The sequence below is a fragment of the Pinus tabuliformis genome, chromosome 3_2 (assembly GCF_031772625.1).
Source record: "Pinus tabuliformis cultivar Carrire ecotype Pingquan chromosome 3_2, CPIR1, whole genome shotgun sequence".
Classification (NCBI taxonomy): domain Eukaryota; kingdom Viridiplantae; phylum Streptophyta; class Pinopsida; order Pinales; family Pinaceae; genus Pinus; species Pinus tabuliformis.
Window position 1 is genome coordinate 198,319,728 of NC_142302.1, and position 18,137 is coordinate 198,337,864.

The window sequence follows — 18,137 nt, forward strand, 5'->3', positions numbered from 1 at the left end:
TTAGATTAATTTAAATACACTTTACATAACAAAACACTTTAATGTACTTTAATGTATGGTTATGTAAAGTGTATTTAAATTAATCTAATATTATTAATTATTTACAATTGTTATAACATTTATAATTAATTAAATTAATTTGTATTTCCATGGTTAAATTAACTAATGTGTTTATTTATTTAGAAATACATAAAGTATAATTTATATAGAAATGGATAACATGGTTAACTATTTTATCAATGGAGGTACTAAACGCCAAGTGAAGGAGACGAACACCTAATAGATCAAACCTGAAAAGTAATGGTGTATTTAAGTTATAACTTTTGTTTAATAAAGTGTATTTAAGTTATAATTTTTTCTTAATAGATGTAATTTAAAAATAATATGAATTATATTTAAGTTATATATTTTTTAAAGATGTAATAAAAAAATAAAAATGTATTTAAATTATAGGGTTTTTTAATAAATATAATTAAAAAGATAATATAAATTAGTTTCGTTAGTTTACTTACCTTACCTATGAATCGATTCCAAAATATCGTAAGAATTTACCTGTACATGAGTTATTTATTTATTTAATGATCTATGGGTCTGATAATTATCCTTGGCATTCAATATTTATTATTAATACAAATATATTTAAATCTTTGACATAGTACGGTGTATACTTTTTGTTATTAATCTCTGAGATATTTATATTTTATATGATACGATTAACTGGGTCTCTCGGTGCATTAACCCTCTAATAGCGGTTACCATGTAGCTAGCCTTCGCAGAACTTTCCCGAAACATGTTTTCCACCCACCAGGTGTCGGTTACATGGCTGCGAGTGTAGCATCGTCATTGGATCACCAAATTGCAGATCTCAGTCTCGAGTTGTTAATAATCCGTCACAGTAACGAAACCCTGCTCCTTCACCTCCTGGACAACTCATTTATGCCTGGACTCCGTGGTGCCGAGCTCCGCAAGTTTCACCAACCCTTCACTTGTTCGCAACCTCCACCATAGCTATCTCCTTGCTATAGACACCCCATGCCATTGGTACTGCTTGCTGTAGCCATTACACACAGCTTTTCATCTTTAATTACATTGTTTTTGTTTCCCTTAGTGTTGGAGAACTCTCTCACGACACTGCTCAATACCTTTCACAAATGGCGTCTACGTCTTCGCCAGGCTTCCAAGCCCTTCCTTCTCGGCTGACAGTGCCAAGAGCCCCCATTTCCTGCAACTGTCCAACTGGTATCGCCAAGTTTATGCTTGAGACTTTTATGCTATTTTCATTATTCATTTGAGTTCATTCTCCCATTTCTATTTGAACTAAATGACTATAATTGTGCAGGGGTTCTTCCATGTAGTTGTTAGCCATTTCAGTGTTGAATTTGAAGATCCTTCATAAATGTTTTTGGACAATTGCAAAACATAAACCCTGGTAAGTGATAACCAAGGTTTTCGATTTATTTTTCTTTCTTCCAGTTGTTTTTTTTATATGACCCTTTAACTGTTGTTCTAGATTGTTGTTCTGGGTAGTTTGGCAGGGTTTTAAGGCATTTCTCGCAGGAGCTGATTTTCACCCCGGAAACCACGCTGCACGAGGTCTTCTATATCCTACACCAATTTAGGTGTTGGCCATAATTTTGTTCCTTAGTTTATATAGTGACTTTTTGTAAGGTTTTAGCATGATACTGGTTGGGCTTTGAACCAAGTCATAACAATGTTTTACCAGTATGGATTACGCCCTCTTTAAATTATTTCTTTAGTAAGTTTTCTGGTGGGACAGAAAATAAATTACTTCTATGCTTCGGGTTTATTTATCTTTGGATGCATGTGTATATGCTACTCTTCATGTTATAGGGGTTTCAATCATTACTTAATTTCCCCTCATAGAACATTGTATGGTGGGTAAATGAAATTGCTCACAAGGATTTCTGAATTCTGTTGTAACATGTATTTATTAAAATATAATTATAGGAACTTCAATCTATATTGTAGCATTCACTCTTTCGAAATTTGTTCACAGAACATCTGTATGGTTTTATAAATTACTATCTCAAGGGTCGTCACTGATAATTCCTTAATGTTCACTAAACAATCTTTTACTGCAGTCACAATTTCTTAATTTAAATTATAGTTCTCGAATAGTTTACCCCAGTAACTCATTAATTTATTTCTGTGGTATTCCATTAACAATATTGCTCTACCTTAATTTGTATTTTGTTGGGAATGGGGAGGTCGAGCTGGTTCCTGGTAACGGGTGACCTGGCTTAAACTCAATCAGCTTTGTTACAATAGATACTCTTAATAAGGACCATTCATTTGTTATTTATTATATGCGTAATTAGACTTACTTTGCCACACCTATAGTTTTCAAAACTAATTCCTCACAGGGCAAGCCCTAAAAAAAATGCAGGTGAAAACGCAGGTGAGGTGAGGTGGGTGGTAAAAGTTACAGGGTATCCACATAAAAGGGCCGTTACCTAATTTGGCATGACATCTTCGTGTTGAACTGCGGCCCTGTTCTTGTTTTTGTTTTGTTCTTGCCTCTGTCACCCGGTAAGGTAATAGGCTCTGCAATAACCTCCTCTGCCTCTGCCCAGTGCTGCTCACGGTTTTGCCAGAGGGACAACGCCCTTGCTTTCTCGGCGGCAATAGGTGTTGTGATTTGTGCGATTGAGTAGTTTAAAGTAGGCATGTTTATTTTGTCAACGTTGAAGTAATTCATTGCCTCCTTGTCTGAAATCAATCCCTTAGAAATGGTGTCATGCAGGTTTCCCCTTCTTTATTCTCCCTTTATCAATCTACTATGAACATTTTTGTGGCTTTAGCCCATATAAGTGTGTTTTCTATTTCTAAACATTTTTGTTGCCCTAGCCCATATAAAAATAAATGTGTTTTCTATTTCAACTTGAGATAATACAACCCAACTAATCGAATTGAAATGACAATGACAACTAAGGATGCTCATGTCAGCTGAATTGAATTGAGATCATAATAAACATTGACAGCATTCTCTAACACCCATAACACCCTGTAGATCAAAATGCTTTGGAACCCTGTAGATCAAAATGCTTTGGAAAGGTAAGAGAGTAGATTGGAACCCTGTAGATCAAAATGCTTTGGAAAATTAAAACAGAAAACTCACAAACTTTTATTAAACTATTTGTTCAATTACATCACACTTATATAGGAATAACACCTAACCACTCATAACTAATTCAGTTCAACCACCTACAACTACTTCAGTTCAACCACTCATAACTAACCATTTCTGCGTTATTCTCACATCCTCCCTTAATGGAGAAATGGATTTTCTACCATACCTAACTGAGTTCTAGAACTTGTACTTTGAACATCTGTTGTATTCTCTAGATTGATTCTAGCTACTGCATTAACAGAGGGTAGTTGGAATTAATACCTTTCTACCACTCCCCCTTAATTCCAACTAAATAACAAATATATACTATAGCACGATACACAAGACACTATATTCTTAATCATGACGACTGAAACTGTAACTTGCCTGCTGGTCTAAGTCTCAGCTAGGCTTACAACAAAACATTTCATTTTTGCCTTCTTATTAAAAGGTCCATACTTGTTCCTTTTCCATTGCTGGGGCAGTTTCATCTTCACCTTTTTGGGTTTCCTTATGAAATTCCTTTGCTCCTTGCTTACATACTTAACGTCAACAGCCTCTTTTGGATTGAGAGGCAATGCAAGATCTCGAACGAGGTAATTTAATTCATGTTCTCCCCACTTTCCATGAGGAACCAACGAAAGAGTCACCAAAATGCAGTCATCTTTGAACATGAGCGGCCTTCGAAGAACATCCATGGTAGTATCCTCCAAAGTAGCAGTCATCTTGAAAGTAGATCCAATAAAACTTCTAACAACCGGGCAAGTTTTAATCTCAGTGATTTCTTCAACAGCGTGATCCTCAACAACATGAGTGATTTCTTCAGGGACATGAGCTTCAACAACATGAAACTCTTTGTCAATGGACTCAAAAACACTGCTAATCCCAAATGGGTTCATGAGAAAATGATCATTAAAAAGATCATTGTCAAAAAAGTCTAAAATAATAGACATATCAGTTAGCTTTATCACACTTCAAACAAAACGCCTTTTCTACTGCCTCTCTCTGCTCTCCTTGGCCCTCCGGGCTCCTCCAATCAGACCCGCTGTCACAAACGGTGCTCACTAACAGCACTTTCTTGAACAAGACCCACTTCTCCACCAATAACTCAATTCAAAAAAAAATAGCAAGCTTCTTACAAACGCTATTCCAAAAAAAAAACTTCAAACAAAACTTGCAAAACACCTTTAATAATATGCTGCCACCAACATCGTTAGAAAGAGATTACTGCTATCGTTACACCGATGTTGAATCAAATGGAACGCCGTTGGCTTCTGGCAATTGGCTGTGCAATACCACGGCTTCTGGCAATTGAGTGTACAATACCAAACCGATAATTCACCTCACGACTTCTGGCAATTGGCGGCAATTGGTTGTGCGATATGCACACTTCGCCTCACGGCTTACTGTGGCAACTGTGTCTCCGAGAGTGGAATTCAATACAACAGGGTTATATGAAAGAGACAGTACCCGCAAGGAAATTGAGGGGAAAACACACTGATCAAGAGGAAGTTGTCAGATAGATTAAAAAACCGGGCCGACTGAAACAAAATTATGACCACGGCACAACAGTTACAGCGCTCACCAACACCACAGCGGGGTTCACCACGACGTCATTCACCAGGTTCTTCACCACGACGTCATTCACCAGGTCACAACAGCGCTCACCAACACCACAGCGGGGTTCATTCAAATGGTGACCACGGCACATCAGTTTCTGAATTACCTCCACGCAGCGGCACAAACTCTCTGCACAAACGCAGCGCACACACTCTCTGCACAACGGTCTCTCCGCGTCAAACTGCACAACGCCTCCGGAACTGGGGTTCACCACGCCAACACGGGTACCAACACCTTCTGCACGCACAACGGCAAAGACCTCCACGCACATTCGGCTTCTCACGGCTCTCATTCACAGCTTCTGCACGCACGGGTCTTGGCAGCAGATACGCACAACAGCGCAGATCTGGCCTCACGCAAACACCACTCGGCCTTCCTCACCTGCGCTCTCACCTCAGCTCAAACCCTGAGCTCTGATACCAAATTAAAACAGAAAACTCACAAACTTTTATTAAACTATTTGTTCAATTACATCACACTTATATAGGAATAACACCTAACCACTCATAACTAATTCAGTTCAACCACCTACAACTACTTCAGTTCAACCACTCATAACTAACCATTTCTGCATTATTCTCACAGGTAAGAGAGTAGATGTTAATTGCAAAACATATGCCAACAAATATTTTTGCTATGTTGTGACTTTGAAGTATGAGGTGTAGATGTGTCCCAGGAAAGAGGCCCCTATTACTAGCTAGCTTGCCTTTAGGTTGTTGATATTACTAGAAAAGAGAAAATACGCTAGCTTGCCTTTAGGTTGTTGATATTACTAGAAAAGAGAAAATACTTAGTTGTTTAAGACTTTCTATTAGCCTGCTTTTACTATATATATATATTACAGTTTATTACTTTTGATAATACTTAGTTGTTTAAGACTTTCTATTAGCCTGCTTTTACTATATATATATATTACAGTTTATTACTTTTGATTTCATGTGAAATGTATTGAGAAATTTATAAAGGGAAAATTTCTATTGTGTATCACATTTATTTATTTTGAATTGGATTTGAAAGAATATTTAATTAATTATATTTTGTATTTTAGTGCTCATCAGCTCCATGCCTGATAACAAGGCATAGAAAGATGCAGAAATAAATCTGTCACTACCTGGCGATGGCTTCGACGCCATTTCTCGAGAAAACGCTGCCTTTGAAGCCAAATGTCCAGGCATTGTTTCCTATGCTGATATACTATCCATGGCAACTAGAGATCTTATATCACTTGTATGGTAATGCAAATTGTACAAGCTTTCTGTAATTTTTCAACTTTATTTTGATGATGGGATAATCGAATCAATCTTTGAGGAATAGCTGTCTTGAATCAGTTATATGGTGAATTCAAATGCTTCTGTTTTGAAAATTTATTATCAGATAAATTAATTCATTTGAATGGACTTGCAGATAGGCGGGCCCACTATCCCGTTAAGAAGGGGTGGAAAGATGGGCGGATCTCCAAGGCATGGAGAGTAGCAGGGAACCTGCCACTGCCCTCTATGAATGTGGACAGTCTCACATCTCTCTTTGGCTCTAAAGGCCTAACTCAAGCATAAATGATCACTCTCTCTGGTACGATCACTTATTTTAACATCTATTGAAGGAGATAATATTCTAGGGTAATGGGTTTTGGTGGATTGTTTGTTTTTGTTTAATTTCTAGAAATATATTTTGGAGTTGTGTGAAATTTTTTTTGGAATCTAGTTGTAATTAGAATTTTCAAATTTTTTTTGCTAGATTTTGTAATCAGAATTTTCTGTTAGATTTTTCCAAAACTTTATAGGAATTTCCATTGTTTTCTGGACTAAATTGTTGTCTGGTTAGACTACAGTTATATTTTGTTTTATTCAATTTTTTGTTTTGTTCAATTTTCATGAGTGATATTAGTATATCTGACTTGCAAAAATTGTTAGATATATTCCTTAAGTTACAGTTGTAGCCTAAACTACATTACACTGTATTAGTATTTTTATGCTTATTGATATATCTAATTTACTAGATAAAGATTAGAAGATATGGGTATTCTTATATTTAACTTACCAACCATTTAGATTATGAAGTATTTGATAGCGTTGAATTCAAGCTTTTGTGATTTATATTTTAAATATTAGGAAATTTTAGGTAAACATCACACTATATTTATTGAATCTAAGAGTTTAGATAATATTCTAGGGTAACGGGTTTCTATAGATATATTTTGGAGTTGTGTGAAGAATCTAGTTGTAATCAGAATTTTCAAAAAAAATTGCTAGATTTTCTAATTAGAATTTTCGGAATTTTCTGCTAGATTTTTAGATTTTCTAATTAGAATTTTCAGAATTTTCTGCTAGATTTTTCCAAAACTTTATGGGAACTCCCATTGTTTTCTGGACTAAATTGTTGTCTGGTTAGACTATAGTTATATTTTGTTTTATTCAATTTTTTGTTTTGTTCAATTTTCACAAGTAACATATTGACTTGTAATATTATAATCACAAGATATTAGTATATCCGACTTGCAAAAATTGTTAGATATATTTCTTAAGTTACAGTTGCAGCCTAAACTACATCACACTGTATTGGTAGTTTTATGCTTATTGATATATCTAATTTACTAGATAAATATTAGAAGATATGGGTATTCTTATATTTAACTTACCAACCATCTAGTAGATAGCTATAGTCCCTAAGCTGACCCCTCAAATTGTAGGCTGAGTTGCAAGCACTAATTCACTTTTATAGACAATGGCCAAATACATGCTTCTTGCCTGGGCTTCTCCCTTAATTGAATGACATGGCACATTAAAGTGCAAGTAGGTGTTTCTCCTACAAATGTTGTCCAATTCATTACTCTGCAATTGTTATTTCAGGGAGCCCCTTCCTGTGTATGGTCAGAAACAATGTCACTAGAACCATGTTTGACTTTACTTCTTCTACAACTTCTTCCCCTGGAATTGCCACTAGACAAGTACGCTTTCCTCAAAGTTCCTAGAATTATCCTTGTATATTGTTGCTGCTAGGATGTGTTGGAACTTCTCCAACTGCCAAAAGCCTCATTCCATTAGCTATGTGATGATGTTCTCAATGCAACATTGTCATTTAGCATATTAGCGGGGATTTTCAAGAGCTTTCAAGACATGGCGCGCATGGTTGGCCTCTTGGATGGTTGAGGATTGAGACAAACCTTGGCTATCAATTCGAGGAAGATTATCCTTGTCATAAATGTCGATCAGTGGCAAGGCATGGTCTAGCCACGAAGAGTCACCAACTTAGATGTCATTGCATTCAATGTTGGTAATGTTCCCTCAATAGGAATTTTCCAAAATAGTAAACATCATGTGCACATGTAGTGGGTGGTGAACCTAAGTCTCCTTGGTCCCATGAACTGCATTTATGCACCTCAAAAACATTATAAAATTATTAAAACCCCAATTCCTATATCTGCAACACAATGAAATTTGTGTATTCTATGATTACAAACGCATATTATGGAAATAACAAAGTTTATATAACTTGAATTATTCATAAATATAAAGTAAAGTCAGCCAAAGATTGTTGAACAAGTCAAGCAATGATTGGATATGGATAAAATATGATGCTAGAGTTTGGGGTTTGGGGTCCAGGGGATGCTGAGCCATAACTAACATTTTTTTAGCAAAGCAAAAAGAGCACATGAAAATTCTAAATATATCATATCAAAGGCCATGGGATACATACTGGGAAATGGCCAAGAGCCATGCAACCAAGCAAGGTTGAGAGTCTCCATCTTGACTGCCTACAAAACTTAAGCTACTAAGATGTACTTCAAATTATATCCATCATGTGATATAATGATGGAATGGAGTGGGACATCTATATATTTAGAGTTAAGATGGATGTGTACTAGTGCCATAGCAATACTATATCCTCCAATGACTTCCTCTCTTGAAATTCATATTATTTCCTCATTTAAAGATGCATGTGTCCCCACTTTTGAAATGAGATGAGGGAAATGAGTAGCAAATTCATCTTCTAGAAACCTATTATCTTGGGTGGGGATTTTACCCTTGTTTTCCATTATGTAAATGGTGATAATGCCATGATGAGTTGATCTAGGGCAAACCTTTAAGAAGTTATCATTATCAAATTAGGGCTAGAAATCTAAAAAGTTATCCATTTGAATGATATATAGGATTATATTTGTCTAGATGGGAAGGTTGATATAACTTGAGCTTGTAGGCATTAATTATTGAAGAGTACCCTATTGTAGAGGAAGCTCTAATTTGAAGGAATTCTCACCAATCTACTATAGAATATAATATTTTCAATAAAGGAGTGGGTAGAGGGGCTTCACCTTATTGACCAATATCTTACCATGTTCATTCATAAAGGGACTTTTAAAATTGTAAATAATAAAGTCAATGCATTATAAGTACTATGGGTAGTTGTAGGGTACCAAATGGTTTATAGGTATTGAGGGGAATTTAAACCAATATCTTACCATGTTCATTCATAAAGGGACTTTTAAAATTGTAAATAATAAAGTCAATGCATTATAAGTACTATGGGTAGTTGTAGGGTACCAAATGGTTTATAGGTATTGAGGGGAATTTAAAGGATATCTAGTAAAAATAAAGGCTTGCTTTATTAGCAATATGTATTGGGAGGGGGTTTGAAAAAAGGATTTTTGGAGGTATTTATCAATACCTAGTGAAATTAAAGGTATTCTTTGATATTCCATAATGGAAGTGCTATGTCACGATTCATTAGGTGAAGGCCCCATGGGAGTGGATGAAGCTTATGATGTTTAACGCAATGAAAATGTTGTTTCTAAGGATATAGTCATACTTTATGACTAACCTATAAGGATCTAGGGCTACGATAGTGATCACAAAACATATGGATGTGTGTTAGGTTACACAAAAGAGCATAATTGTAGATGATATCCTCCAATTTTTTCCTCTAATGAAATCCATGTTATTTCCTCCTTATTTGAGATGCAAGTGTCCCTACTTGTGAAATGGGATGAGGGAAATGTGTAGCAAAATCATATTCTAGAAAGTAGAAACCATTTATCTTTGGTTGGGAGTTTACCCTTATTGCCCACGATGTAAATAGTTATAATGTCATGCTGAGTAGATTTTAAGAAGGTATCATTATCGAATGGGGCTAGAAATCTAAAATTTTATCCATAATTATATATAGGATTATATTTGTCTAGATGGGAAAGGTTGATATAGTTTGAGCTTGTGGGAATTAATTATTTGAGAATATCCTATTGCAGAGGAGGCTTTGGATTGAATGAAATTTCATGAACCTACATCTATGAGCTAATTTTTTTATTTTTAATATATTTTTGCCTTTGTACTATTTCTTATGACGGATGGTATGTGATATATAGGAAGTGTTTCACTCTATAGAAGATATTCATGGCCTTGTGTATGGTCAAGAAGATTCCTAAATCTCAAATGACGACAATCTGTTATTCAAAGTTAACAAAGATATTTTGGATATTAGAAAGTCATTTGTATCATGCTTATGCATGGTACAAGCTCTATATCCTCTAGAAAAGCTACAATAAATACTTAGTATAGAAGGTTTTAAAACTAGATAGAGAGGGTTTAGGCTCATTATCGAATGCAAGAGGATGGTTCCTAGCTTATTGTTCAAGAAAAATTTGCAACACACCCCTTTTTATTTTTAATATTATTATTATTGAATCTTATCTACATTAGCCTATGGTGTCATTTAAGTCAATTTTTTTTATTTTTTTTTCGTTTAATTCTTTCCTGTACATCTTATTTCTATTTCTTGTGGACATATCTATATGGATAATTTCATTGTGCATCAAGCACTCTTTTTATAGCTTCACAAATCCCCTACTATTCCAAAGCAAAATCTATTAAAAGAGTTATTGGTTGCCAAAATAGCATTTTAAGTTAGGTTATCGACAACTATGAAATGTAATTGATTAAAGGTTTGTTGTTTCCCTTGTGGTGGCATGAATGTGGGTTGAGAAGAGAAAACAAATAAAAATATCTAACAATGGGTTGAGAAGAGAAAACAAATAAAAGTCTCTAACAAAATCCCCATATTAGAATGGGAAAAACCAATGTAACATTGGTATGTGTACCTAAGCTTTTGGAACATGTTCTAGATGGGGACTCCATTATGAGGACTAGGGTATGTACTAGGTGTGGTCCATATGTACCTTGTTACCTCCCAAACTTGCAAGTAAATTGTTACCTTCCATATGAAGAATTATCAGCCATTGAGATAGAAATCAATGTTTCACCTGCCAAAGGTCCCAATGTTCAATCAAAAGTAGTACCCATAGCATTAACTCCACCTCCAACACCTTTCCTAGATCTTCTTGGTTATTCGATAGGTTTAGGCAATGCACTTGTCCCTAGAGATTAGTGAGCAGTAGGCTCTGGGTGGGTATTAGATAGTCAATTCCATTTCATTTTGTAAAGAACAAATGGAAAAAATTGGCTTTATTGTTGTTAGATGTGAATTGTATTTACTATGATAAGCGTCAACCTGATTAAAGCAACTTGTGATATTTGGTTAATGCTTTGTGCAGGCCTCCATTGCCTGTTTTACTTGCATCATCAGTAGGTCAAGGCCTTCAGATCAATGGGCAACTTATATGGTGCGATGGTCAAATTTTTTACAGCTTGAAGTTTTAGAATAACTCTTTCGGTCTTGCAGCTGTTGGACCTCTACAGGTGCAGTTCATAAAATGTGAAAATAGTTGAAATATTAGTTCTATTTACTGTAAATATTGCTAGTTTAATAGGATGTAGATGAACATCTATTTTGATTCCTTTTTCTAAGTTTCGTTCCTGGTAAATTAGGTGCCACCATTTCAGCCTGGGAGCTCAGCACACACACTATTGCCAATGGTATTGTTTCAAAACATATCTCCTGCACTGACAAATGCTCTTTTGCAAGTGGAAGTAAAAAATAATCAAAAACTTGTTTGATATTTTAATGATAATATTCCATTTGAATTTTTCTTCACTGAGAATGGCAAGATGGAGCATGCAACATTTCTGGAGGTAATAATGAATGGCAAGATGGAGCATGCAACATTTCTGGAGGTAATAATGAATGCTAGGATCTAAATTTTAAGCTTTGGAAGTTTTCTTCATTGAGGATGGCATGATGGAGCGTGCAACGTTTCTAGAGGTAATAATGAATGCTAGGATCTAAATTTTAAGCTTTTGTATTGATTGTTTGTTCTTTAAGACTCGTGTTAAATTGTGATGTATTTTTAAGTTGACACCAAGCATTTTATTTCTATGATACTTGTCACATTCTACTATTTTTATTTTTTAGGGTTTACACTTTTGTTAAATGGAACTCAATGACCTAATTGGTGGACATTCATCTAATTTCTTTCCTTCTAAGGAATGTAGTGGGTTATGCTAGAGAATTCATATTAGAATTTGCAATCTAACAAGATATCTACTGCAAACACAATCTATACCAAAATTATAGGTTTCAAAGAAAAAATTCATGAGAGAAAGTAAGCTTGGTTAAGGATATTAGGAGTATGCCTTACTCATGTTTTCTCGTGTAAAAACATTTTTCATTTGAATGACTAGAAATAATAGTGACAAAAGTATGACATAAAGCAAATATTGCATATATGACCGAAAATTGCCTGCAACTAAGTGTAATGTAAGCAAGGATTAAGTGCATTGAGAACGATTAATCATAGGTTATTCTGGGACACAACCCCCATCCAGCTTCCACTTAGTGGGGAGCTCAGTTCTAAATATAGGAAGATGTCGTATTGTTTGAAGACTTCAGGTCCTAGCCAAGTAAGAAGAGGAGGTTGGTATCATAGCTGCTTTCTCAAGGCAATAACAATTAATATACATGATAGTAATGTGGCCAAGCACAAGGGGATTATAAGCAGTGCGAGCAAATCAAAACAAATAGACAACATGTAGGAGGTTCACTCATGCTACTGATTCTAGAAAGGGAATGTTAAAGTACTTACCTAGATTCTGTTTCTTTTTCTCCTAGTACTCTAGCATGATTAAATTGAACTGTGGAAGGTATGAAAAGTGTGGATATACTTAGCTCTACATAATATCATTCACCTCACTTGGTTTCCCATTCCATTTGGGAACAAAAGTTTGAGAGATAGGAAATATATGTATCTACTGAAAAGGTTTGTGTCTTATTTACCAATAAGGTGCTCTTGACAGACTAAACACACACAATCATTCTTAAAATCTTTAAATGAATTTTGGCTTCTTATGTGACTAAACACACATAATCGCTTTTAAATATTCAAATGAATTCGGGCTTCTTAGGTACATTTCTGTTCATGCATTGAATCATAATTTTGTAGTTATTCCTGCCTCCAGATAGACAGAGACAATTTTTAACAACTTTGATTCTCCTCCATCTTATGCCTGTGCTTAAATATGATATGTGTGTGTTGGGGTGGGGGGTGATAAACTGCTTGAAGTGCTAAGCATAACTAAAATAATCACTCCATTGATTGATATATTATACTTGGAGTTTGTAGAGTCTATGTTGTTTGGATGGCAAGATGTTTACTATTTTGTAGCCTAAGGGGCTTTTCTTACATATATAGAGTGTGGTCAAGATGGTGAAAATATTAAGGAATGTTGCTCTACAGTTTTTGTGTAATCTTGTGCTCCTTGTTCCACCTTTAACACCATTCAAGTACCTTAAGGTTCCCACCAAATGCTGCTCTGCACTATTAATAATTTTGGCTTGGACTCTGACATCTCTCATTCATTTCTAAGTGTCCCCTATTTGTCTGGTTGGGAACTGGTGATACTATCATGCCCTGTCACAAGTCTAAACATACCTGTAGCTTAATGATATTGTGCCTCACTCAGAATGTAGAATTATGAGCTCAATACAAATCAGTGGAGCTATTCATAGTAGAAATCTGGTTTTGTCCTTCATCATTCTGGTAACACCACTGTAATCTATTCCTTCAAGTGTATACCATATATTCAGGTGGTTAAGCAAGAATAGATGTATAGTGTATGATCAAACTACTTCATTCTCTTGATACCCTGCATGTTATTAGCATTTGGAGTACCGTGCCAAGTGGCCAAGTATGCACCCTTCAATATTCAATCTTCTTGTAATCCATGTTCTATGTTGGACATAAAGATATGCAGCCAATGGTTCATGGGGGTCAAAATATTGCAGTATATTGAGAGCGTTCATAGCCAATATTTCAGGCGTGTAGATCCTCTGATACCAGCTAACCAAAGTTAGGTTAATTGTAGTGAAAAATAGTAGCCAAACTGACTAACGGATCTGGGTTAGGGGTCTTTGTGCATACCCTATAGAAGTTGATTGTGTGTGAGGTATATGAATGAAAGGTTGCGGTTTATGCAATGTTTCTTCTCGTCAGTTTGTTTTGGAATAACTTTGTTCCATATATAAGAGGTACTCCTCAACCAGTTGGAGAAGTTGTTGAAACTAATCATCTGCAGACTACAATTGAACCCTTAAAACATGGCATAAGTTTCTTGTTTTATTAATAATAGATTTGTTGAATGAGGTGGCATGCTTTAGTTTTCTAGTCACACAGACTTCACATTCTATATATTTATATATTTTTCAAATCAAGAGGTATGACATGCCTTGGTAAATCATGAATTCATCGTGACAAACTTTGCTCTGGAATTTTGGATGTATATAGTTCTTAGTAGAACTACATGGGACTTGTCAGTGTCAAAGGATTTTGCAACCTTTCACACAAGCCTCATTTCCTCATTTCACTAAAAACATTATTTACCTCAACCATCTTATTAACATATGTATCCTATTTTATAGGCAAATTGAAGTCTGTGAGACAATATTGGATTAGCATATATTACATTTTCTCATTTTTCATCTATCGATATTCATGTCACTACTTTGTAGTTTCTAAAGCAATTACAATCAGTTGCAAACTTTTTCTTGTTTTTATTCTAGTTTAGATTTATCAGCAACATCAAGTAATTTGAGTTTGCTTTAGATTTGTTGTACGTATTTTTGAGATTTCTACAAACCTGATAATTAAGGAATTTTATATTGTTCAATGTAGTAACCTGTTTTATGGCAACGAGATTTGTGCTCCAAATTTGAGCTTCTCGACTTTACACTCAAATATGCTTAGTACTAATTTAATTGGTTTGTTATATATATCCTTAGCACATTGAGCTCTTTGACTGCTAATTGTTTGAGTGTTTGTATAATTTCTATATTATTACAAAATTGGGATGCAAATATTTCACTGGTATAGTTTTGTTAGGCTACCAAATTCATTTCTCATGGGATAGTTAAATTCATATGGGAATTTTGGCGTATAGTTGGGAAAAAAAGAGACAGAAGAACTTAAATGATGTAATACCATGAGTGGTAATGGAACATTAGGAGAACTACATAATTCAAGGTGCATATGAAGGAAAATCTATGATCATAGACATCAAGGATGAAGGAAAAACTTAGCATAATAACTTACAAGTCGTGTTGTTGTTTTGGTATCTAACTATGGTCATAAGTTAAAAAAAAACATAAGCTAAATTGGGAATATTAGCTAAAAATAGGCTGTTAACAATTAGAGTACGAATCTTTTAAGGAAGTGCATTATTGCAACTAATTTGGAAAAGACTATTCCTAGCTAGGCATTTCCTTTGAGTTTGAGTATGAGTGAAGCATCTAGGAGATCTATTGAAGCATGGTGCCTTAGTGTATGAAAATGACAATTTGTGTGTAGGATCCTAGCCAAGAGGCTTGTATAAAATATTCTTGAAAATGATAAGGATACTCAAATCTAACAATAAACCCTTTTGGAATTGTCTATGGGATATGATTAATCTAAATATTGTAATTAAATATATGGGTTGTAGACTTGTTGGGTGATCTTATCAAACTTTGATCCATAATAACTTTTCTGGAGAGATTGGAAGTTCACATATAATCTGAAAAGGCTTGTTACTTTACATGGAACCATATAACAATATAATCTGTCATATAATGCAAGGGTGAACGACAAGAAATCTCATTGTCTTTCTCATTGCTTCTGATTTATCTCTCTATTATGTTGTGGTAGTTTGTAGTTTTCTTCCACTCGGCAACTCTGGTACTTTTTGGGCCTTGGAATATCTAAGAGTTGCAATGGAAGACTAGAGGAACACAATGAATTGAGGAAATTCATTTTTGGAATTGCATGGGGAGGGATTTCATATTTTGGAATAATATTTTTGAACGTGAGCGCAAAGTTTTATTGTGCTGTAAGTATTGCTTTTATGTCATTATGCCTCATATGCTATCACGAATTGGTTGCTTGTTATTATGTCATTTTATGTCATTATGCCTCATATGCTGCGAATATGTACTCTAATGACATGAGAATTAAAACAACAGTCAAATTTCCTTCTAGGAAATAGAACAATCTAGCATATACCAAAAAGAAGTCTTTACCAAATGGTGCATCAGTTGAGCTTTAAGCTTTATGCTGGTACATCAGTTGAACTTTATGTTATTAAGAAGTCTTTACCAAATGGTGCATCAGTTGAGCTTTGAGCTTTACGCTGGTACATCAGTTGAACTTTATGTTACTTATGTTACTGGTAAGTAGGGTGAAATTTTGGCAAGTAAAAAAAAGTGACCTTTAGATCCCATTCCCAAAAAGTTGTATTGGGAATTGACTATTTTCAATAACCATTTCTACTTATCAAAGTTGACAAGGAGGGGATGTTACAACATGAATTCTGTTGAAATATGCAATTTTTTTGGTCTGAAATTCATCATGTAGCTGCATTTTTTTTGTTAATAAATCAATGGCTATACATGTAATTTTAAGGATTGCCATAACTCTTCACATAATTCTTTAAAGTGTGCTAGCTCAATTGAAGAGCGTCTGCCTTACAAGCAGGAGGTTGGTGGTTCGATTACACTGTGCGCTAACATGAATTCATCAACGATTTTGTATTTTATTATAATTAAATGTTTTTTATATCAATTTAATTCAATGGTGAGATATTTCTGGATTTATTGTTTATATTGTCTCTAAAGAGACAAAAGTGATATTTAAATAATTTTTTTATTGTCTTTATAGAGACAATAGCTAGTATTAAAGACATATTGTCTCTAATCTTAGTGTTGTCTCTAGAGAGACAAATGAAATTGTCTCTAGAAAGACAATAACGCTTGTGTTATATATTGTCTTTATAGAGACAATATTTTTTAATACAATAATCTTTAAGACAATATTTTTTAAGACAATAATCTTTAAGACAATAATTTTTGAGATACCCGGTTAAAGACAATATTTAAGACAGTACACAAGTTTTTTTTTTGTCTTAAGTTAAGACAATTTACCTAACAACTGTCTCAAATATTGTCTTAAAACCCTCCCCTATGTAGTAGTGCCATATATTGCATTGCAAAATTAATTAAGAGAAGAGCGGGTTTTAAATAGTGAAAGTGGTATATCGGGCGGAGAAAAAGCGGTAACCGGTATTTCGAGGAAGGCCTCCGATTCCACTCACTACCGGACACGTAGCACTCGGATTGAGAGAAAAAACCGCTTTTTCGGGCGGTTACTCTTCGTGCAAGTTGTGCCTCCGAAATTCTTGTGAACCGTTGGATTTAGCGTGGGGTGATCGACGGTGGAGGATCTGCAATTAGTTTTGTTGACGGGTGTAATGTCAACCATTGGATCGGTGAATGCAATGGACGGCAGAGATTGATTTGATAGAGTTCGGGTGAAAAGAGTGGACCCGAGAAATTTATAGATGCGGGCATAGTGCATTTGAAGTTCGGCCTTATGTGTTGAAGCACGTTTTTCTTGTGTTTCCCTTGTGGTTCTGATTTTATGTGTCGCCGGGGTTTAAAGCCAATAACGCTTCCGATAGGTTTTGTGGGCCCATAACCCACAAGTCCGTGCGTATTGATCTCAAATTGCAGTTTGGCTACATCAGCGTTTGTACAATATGTATGCTTTAGTAGTCAAGTTCCTAAGTGGAAGTGGGTCCCTTGTCCCACAAACAAGGGGTTTCATACACCAATTTAGTGTCTAGCTTGGCAATGACCTTAAAGTTAAATAATAATATTAATAATAATTCCCTAATTCGAACTCCACACTAGAGGGGGCCAGTTAAATAGACTAATATAACACTTACAAGATATTTAAGATATTTTTGGTTGCAAAACTTTTACGGCAATCAATAATGACCGCCCACGTCCGTTTATGTAAAAGGAGAAGGAGAGGTAGGCCCGAGTGGCCACACACGCATATTTAGAGAATCTGCAATCGGTTAAAGGTGCAAAGCGCAATACAGTTGCCCATTTAGTTAGCCTCTAGCTGAATCAATTCCAATCTAGCTTCTGGTCGTCAATCAATGGCAGCGTACTGTCCATATCTATACCCACT

The 18,137-nt window shown here is 35.1% G+C and overlaps 1 protein-coding gene across 6 annotated transcripts; it reads left to right on the forward strand.

The window, feature by feature from the left end:
- Window positions 1-789: 789 nt before the first annotated feature.
- Window positions 790-7,524, forward strand: LOC149180446 (peroxidase 16-like). Of its 6 annotated transcripts, none has more exons than XM_089416129.1 (5): window positions 790-1,239; window positions 1,340-1,429; window positions 1,511-1,619; window positions 5,799-5,982; window positions 6,155-7,524. In XM_089416129.1, exons 4-5 carry the CDS (start codon window positions 5,868-5,870, stop codon window positions 6,301-6,303), a joined length of 264 nt encoding a protein of 87 aa, XP_089272255.1. In that variant the 5' UTR covers window positions 790-1,239; window positions 1,340-1,429; window positions 1,511-1,619; window positions 5,799-5,867; the 3' UTR covers window positions 6,304-7,524. The 6 variants fall into 6 exon arrangements, with proteins under 6 accessions (XP_089272255.1, XP_089272256.1, XP_089272252.1 ...); XM_089416130.1 differs by having other exon boundaries at window positions 1,511-1,593; XM_089416126.1 differs by having other exon boundaries at window positions 1,528-1,619.
- The last annotated feature ends 10,613 nt before the right edge of the window (window positions 7,525-18,137 follow it).

What these genes read in the sequence shown, in the direction of transcription:
- LOC149180446 (XM_089416127.1), top strand. Translation starts at nt 5,868, where the DNA reads ATGGCTTCGACGCCATTTCTCGAGAAAACGCTGCCTTTGAAGCCAAAT. An exon ending in GATCTTATATCACTTGTATG is followed by an intron (nt 5,983 to 6,154) that starts GTAATGCAAATT and finishes ATGGACTTGCAG; the next exon opens with ATAGGCGGGCCCACTATCCC.